At 37.7% G+C, this 7,500-nt stretch overlaps 1 protein-coding gene across 4 annotated transcripts in view; it reads right to left on the bottom strand.

The window, feature by feature from the left end:
* LOC106882414 (monocarboxylate transporter 6) overlaps positions 1–7,500 on the bottom strand; it is an 87,309-nt gene that overhangs the window by 10,576 nt on the left and 69,233 nt on the right. For all 4 annotated transcript variants that reach the window (XM_052976014.2, XM_052976016.2, XM_052976018.2 and 1 more), the window contains one exon: positions 2,803–3,033. In XM_052976014.2, the coding sequence (XP_052831974.1) occupies positions 2,803–3,033 (231 nt within the window). The remainder of the gene's footprint in view (positions 1–2,802; positions 3,034–7,500) is intronic.

The following is a 7,500-nucleotide window of genomic DNA, read 5'->3' as shown; positions in this document are numbered from 1 at the left end:
GTATACTTCCTAAGTTACCCATCATATGACAGACAACAACAATATGCATGGCTGCGTGCATGTATGTATGTAAACAATCTTTAGTTCAGGTTCAAATATGTTTGTAACCTAAAGTTTGTTTATTTTTCATTATCACTTTGTGTGTGTGTGTGTGTGTGTGTGTGTGTGTGTGTGTGTGTGTGTGTGTGTGTGTGTGTGTGTGTGTGTGTGTGTGTGTGTGTGTGTGTGTGTGTGTGTGTGTGTGTGTGTGTGTGTGTGTGTGTGTGTGTGTGTGTGTGTGTGTGTGTGTGTGTGTGTGTGTGTGTGTGTGTGTGTGTGTGTGTGTGTGTGTGTGTGTGTGTGTGTGTGTGTGTGTGTGTGTGTGTGTGTGTGTGTGTGTGTGTGTGTGTGTGTGTGTGTGTGTGTGTGTGTGTGTGTGTGTGTGTGTGTGTGTGTGTGTGTGTGTGTGTGTGTGTGTGTGTGTGTGTGTGTGTGTGTGTGTGTGTGTGTGTGTGTGTGTGTGTGTGTGTGTGTGTGTGTGTGTGTGTGTGTGTGTGTGTGTGTGTGTGTGTGTGTGTGTGTGTGTGTGTGTGTGTGTGTGTGTGTGTGTGTGTGTGTGTGTGTGTGTGTGTGTGTGTGTGTGTGTGTGTGTGTGTGGCTTCTGAGCCCAAGTCAGGTGTGTGTATGATTGATTTCGAGGGAATGTCTGCTAGAAATGATATTTTTTGACATAGTGAAGGGAAATAAATGAACTGCAACCAGGCTCAATAAAAGGGGCCAGAGTTATTGGCTGCAATTACATACTTAAAGTCAGTGTTGGCAGAAATTAAATCGGTTTGCAAATACATGATGTTCATTTTCCTAAATTTATACTCAGGCTAAGCCTGAACAATCTGTGTGCCGGAGTCACCTCTGATATATATATATATATATATATATATATATATATATATATATAAATATATATAAAATGGTCCGTATGTCTAGGTTCAACAAAAAAGAGTATTCCATCTAACAAGAGTAAATATTGTTTATCATGACCACTTCACATGTATGGCCTGCAAATTCAGTGTGTTTTGAATTTCATTACTAAATAAATGTATAATATACATATATATATATATATATATATACATGCATATATGGATACAGGATGTCACCAACAGTACAAATAACATGAAATACATAAACAAATGAGTTAAATACGTAAACAACAAGAGAAAAATATGGAAAACAGAACAAGTAAACACAGAGAAAGGACCCTTCGTCAGTTGGGGGCTGTCTATCTACTCCTCATTTTGTGCATTCAATGACAATATGAGTCTTCAAAGACAGTTGCTCCCATAAATTCTAAAATAAAATTTAGGATTCATGGAGGAAGTTGGGAACAAAAATATGACCGTGGAGAGATACAAGGAAACTGAGTGAAAACAAACAGGGAAGGTCATAGGACCAGAACAAAAGGAAAATAGTGAACACAGGGAGAAACATTTTTTTGAAAATAGAAATGATAGAAGAGAGGGAGAAAAACATGTCCGCTCTTTTGAATATCTGTGCAGGAAAAGATAGTCATGTGAGGAAAAGAAAGATGGACAATGGTCACATGTGAGCAAAGAGAGAGAAAGAGAAAAAAGAGAAAGAGGGGGAGAGAGAGACAGATGAAAAACGGTGAAGGAGGGAGGGGAAAAAAAGGGAATTAGAGAAGGATGGCGGAAGAAAATAGTATAGAGTATAGAGTCGCATCAAAAAAGGTGAAGATAAACTTACTTGGAAATGGATGCATCACGTTCAATTAAATAATAAATAATATAATATAATATATATATATATATATATATATATATATATATATATACATGCATATATGGGTACAGGACGTTACCAACAGTGCAAATAACATGAAATATGTATACAAATGACTTAAATACATATACAACAAGAAATAAAATGGAGAACAGGACAACCAACCATAGAGAAAGGACCCTTCATCAGTTGTATATATAAGATATATATATACAAGGGTACTACATGAGCATATATATATCAAAAGGATGTGTTATAACACTATTCCACTTATACAAAAAAAGCCATACCAACAATCCAACATACCTCCATCATCAGTTGATGAAGTGTTTTATGAACATGAAACCCACGGTAACCTCACAGACCGGACATATCTATCTTAATTTATATATTCTACCACTCTATAACTTAGAGTGTGCTTCTTTTTCAGATTTATGATTTATTGACAATATATTATCATCATCATTGTTATTTAATGTCCACTTTCCATGCTGGCATGAGTTGGAAATTCATTCAGTTTCCATCTACCAAATCCACTCACAGGAATTTGGTCAGCCTGAGGCTATAGAATTCATCATCATCGGCATTTAACATCCACTTTTCCATGCTGGCATGGATGGATTGGATGTTTTTTGCTAAAGCAATGTTTTACATCTTGGTGCTCCTCCTGTCGCCAATCCTTTTAGTTGCCTCTTACCACATGTAGGGACCTGTTCTAGCACCAGGGTACATATGGTAAAGGACCACAACAGAATGTGTAAATCAGCCCTTTAGCATTTAATCCAGTTATATCCAGCCAAAATATTCTACCTGTTTTATGTTCAAACCAGCCAGATCTGGACTCTCACACTTACTTTACAATAACATTCTAAAAACCAAGCAATCACATCATTGAAATCATGAATGTATGAGACAATGTATGATTAAATCAAAACAACATGGATGAATAAGCAATACATTTGACAGGATAATCTGAATGCTAAAAGGTTAAAGAGGATTATGAAAAGTCAAGGTACGTACCGTAAGTAGCAAGAAGTGCGAAGGGAATGATGTGTAAACTAATAGCTGATAACAGTAACAGTGATCCGCGCCAACCAAATGATTCAATGAGATAAGGCATGAAAATAGGGAAGAGTACAAAACCGGATGGATGTGACCCACTGACAATAACAGTTCCAATTGGATGTTCTGGACCGAAACGCTGACCAACAAGCACCATACCGCTCAGCATGACAATTGATGAACCTAGAGCTGGAGAGAAAGAGAGGAAAGTGGAAGAAGAGAGACAATGAGTTGAAGAGATTCAAGTTTCAGAGGAGGAAATATATACATTTGAGAATAGGTAGAGGCACACTGTATATGCATACAGGATAGGCAGACATGCATGCCTGCATGGATGGAAAGACAGTGGCATACATATGTACAAACACACAGACAGACATAAAGGTATGGCTATGCACATACAGATTCACAAATAAAGAAACAGACACAACACACGCACACACACACACACACACACACACACAAACACACATGCAGATAGACAGACACATATGCACACATAGATGGATAGACAGATAAGCAGAGACAAATAGACACACAGATACAGACAGACAGACAGATGGAGAGAGTAGAGAAATAGACACATACATATAGACAAATACAAAGACATCCACAGACATCCACACACACACACTGATAGACAAATACACACACATACACACCTAAACAAGAGCAAAGTCCATGCCATAAGAATCAAATGAATTCATTTAATATTTTTATTATGAATTTATTTGCAACTGACAACAAAAATTTTAGTATAAATAACATGAGACATTATAATCATTAATATCAGAGAGAGAAAACAAGTATTGTCCTTCTGCTAGGATGTGAAACATAGATTCATTGCTTGCAGGATGAACATCTTATCAATTATTCTACAGCTTTGTTCTGTCAAATTAAACACTAAATGCTTCACCTGTAAAAATTATTTCTACAAATATTTCACTTTTAATCTTCCATATTTCATCACTCACACAGCCTCCACAAAATAGTTTATTCTATTACAGCCTAACATAATCAAGTATCACATTTTAATTTGATTGCCATCATAATGCTGGCTGCCTTCCATACCATGCCACCCTTAACAAAAACATAAAGCATGGCCAAGATACCACAAGTTTCCCTTCCTAGCTCAAGCCAGCAGGGCTAGACCAAGAAGATGGTTAAAGGCCTGATGGTATGACAATTTTCCCATTCTGTAGTGGCAGGCCTCTCATTTGGGATGCCACATGCTGTGACCCCTTCACCAGTGGCAACTTGGCGTGTTCAGCCACCAGTCCAGGCTCTGTTGCTTGTGAAGCTGAGGAAAGGAAACTGTCAAAGTATTGGTCACTCTCTGACAAGCTTATGGTTAAGCCTGAGGCAGTAGAAACCTCTGGCATTTCTGGTCTCCAGACCATATCCCTGCTCACTGCTACCAGGGTGGAGATGACTATCCATATGTGTGAGCCCCATGAATCAGAGTGGCTGTTCCAACACATCTCCCTTGTCATCATCTGGGTCAAAGCCTTTTCCATTGTGTCTGCTGTGACCATGAAGTGGTCTGAATTGCAGGAAATCAAGAGAACGTAAGAATTTTGAAGCCTACTACATGAACAATAAAATTTTACAATCCCTTACACATTTGATTTCATAGTAAGAATTAACCACTAGAATATAAACAAATTATAGGATATTATAAATATTAGTTTAAAAGACAAAATTCAAAAATTAATAATAGCAAGCTCACAAAACTTGCCACGTGACCACATTATTAATTACATAGTGCCTTCTTTCTCCTTCTGTCAAATTAAACACCATAAACGTTATTTGTATAAACTGATTCAATGAGATAAGGCATGAATCTGGCAAGCAACTGAGATATTTGTAGACAAAGATCTCAGTTGCTTGCCAGATAACACTGTGCAAAACTCAAAAAAGTACAAGAGATTTGTGGCCATTTTTATATGCAAAATGACATGGGAAATCCATTTCTGGCCTTCTTTTTGTTGAATTAGGCATGGTTTCTACAGAATTGTCACTGTATACCCTTTTTGTCATTATTATAAAAATAAAATTCTCTTCCGCATTGTAAAATGGGTTTCAACCCAGGGCTAGAGACTAATCTTAGTAACACCCACAATGTGATTCAAAGCTTGTGTTTAATGTTAGTTTTTATCTTTCAGATCTTATTTGTTTTCAACAATGAGTGCAAGACGGTGCAAAAATGATCCAAACAGATTCTGTTATATCTGTGGGGAATTGACTTTTGCTAAAGAAAAACGCAGTATTACATGCCATATCAAGAAAATATACAAGGCATACTTCGATTGTTACTTAGGAGACTAGGATAAGTCATGGGTTCCTCATGTGTGTTGCCTTACATGTGTGAAGACATTGAGTGCCTGGTATGCAGGAAAAAATGTTCACATGAAGTTTGGTGTGCCAATGATTTGCCATGAGAAGAAAGATCACTCTAATGATTGCTATTTCTGTCACCATGACTTTACAGGTTGTACTACAGCAAAGAAAAAGAAACACATTGTTTACGCAAATTTGCAATCAGCAATGCGCCCAGTAGAGCACTCAGAAAATTCACCTGTGCCCAAACCTCCAGATCAAGAAATGCAGAGTTCCAGCAGTGCTGATGAACATTCCAGTGGTGAATGTGTGGAACCCAATGATCCAGAAAGCGAGAATAAACCGATACCATTTTCTCAAGAGGCTATAAATGACTTGTGCAGGGATCTCTATTTAACCAAAGAGAAAAGTGAGTTTCTGACATAAAGGCTTCAAGACCATAATCTTCTTGAGAAAGGAGTGAAGATAACACTGTACAGAAAACGTACAGAGGATTTGCTTGCATTATTCACCATGAAGGATGACTTATGCTGTTGTAATGACATCACTGAACTTTCTGAGCAACTGGAAATACCATATAAAACCAACTGGCGACTTTTCATAGATGCATCCAAGGACAGCACCAAAGCTGTTCTGCTACACAATGGTAACACTCTGCCTTCTGTTCCCATAGCTTATAGCACAACCATGAAAGAATCATATGAAAATCTGAAAGCAATTCTAACAAGCATACAGTATAACCACCATACCTAGCATATTTGTGCAGATTTTAAGGTTGTGGCCATGTTTACTGGCTTTCAGCTTGGCTTGCTTCCTGTGCTTATGGAATTCCAGAGCAAGAGCTGAACATTATGTATGCAAGGACTGGCTGATCTGAGATGAAACTGAGCAAGAAAAACACAACATCATGCACAAATTCTATCTTCTATGGAGAAGTACTACTGATGCTGTCTTCTGAGTAAGACAACAATAGCAGGAGTTTTTAGTTACAAGTGAACCATTTCTACTTAGCATTTGTCAACCAAGAGAAAGCTTTCTATCACTCCTGTGGTTGTTGGGGAAGCCAGGAGCAGATGAATGGCTTGTGAAAGCCACAAAAATCACACACAGAGGAGTTCTCAGTAAGGTGAGAGTTAGCAATAAGTACTATGATGAATTCAGAATGTAGGCGGGGTCAACTAGGGTTCAATTCTTAGTCTTTTATTTATCATAGTCCGTCAAGCCAAGAGGAGTTTGTGAGCACATGTCCATGGGAACTTCCATGATGATGACTTTGTTCATATAGCTGAATATTATTTATAGTTAGAAAAGAAATTCTAGGTGTGGAAGCAAAATCTGGAATCAAAGGGCTTCAAAGTTAACTTAGCGACGTCCACAGTTTCAGTAAGCAGGAAAACAGACTGGCAGACAGGACTCTACTTCCTTCATGAAAATGGCTTTGCTTGATATGTAGAAAAGGCGTGAAAGAAATTCCATCTCATGTAGCCTTCCCAGTCATTTAAGGAAGTTTGTTTTTAGTCTGACAAGCTACATGGCAACTTCACTACTGCTGGTGCTACAACTAAAAAAAACAAAAATGAAATAGCACATTGAACACACTGCAAAGTGATTGGCACCAGAAAGCATACCCAGAGGCAGCAACCAAGCCAAAGCATACAGTGGAGCTCCACTTGATAGTCAAGCGACTGGCCTGCTATTTAGTTAGCTAATTTTGCTATATGATGCCAGCAAGGGATATTGCCATAGGGTGCCAAGATCTCTTTTTCCCATTGAATACACTGTAGTATGCAGCTTAAATAAATCAGTTGCTCACAAGACACACAAGGAATGAATTCTTTTTCTTCACTGAATAGATTATTACAACTTTGATTATGCTCAGATGCAAAATCTTTGTGACATCCACTCATTATTTGCTTTTTGCAAGAACAAATTTTCATTGTACTAAAATGAATAGTTACTCATCTCTATCAAGAAAAAATTGAAATAATAATAATAATAATAATAATAATAATAATAATAATAATAATAATACGGATGCAATACCAGACAGTGGCTCTCATGGCTTCTGGTCTTAATTGATTGGAAGTGTTATCATGTACATTGTTTTGTCTTGGTATAAAAGATGGGCTACAGCAAATATTCTGCTCAATACCACAGATTTGCTTGTCAGTTGTTTCACCTTAACCAGTTGAGCATGTTCCTTAGTGGCTGACGATATGTGCGTCTCTGATCATGAGCAGAAGTAGTGGGGGAGCATCATAGCCAGGTGTTGAGAGGAATTCTTTGGGGTTTGAATAACTCACCTTTGGAAACATG

The sequence above is a fragment of the Octopus bimaculoides genome, chromosome 23 (assembly GCF_046866305.1).
Source record: "Octopus bimaculoides isolate indiv1 chromosome 23, ASM4686630v1, whole genome shotgun sequence".
Taxonomy (NCBI): domain Eukaryota; kingdom Metazoa; phylum Mollusca; class Cephalopoda; order Octopoda; family Octopodidae; genus Octopus; species Octopus bimaculoides.
The sequence above is the reverse complement of the archived record's forward strand: the minus strand, read 5'-3'. Positions and strand labels throughout refer to the sequence as shown.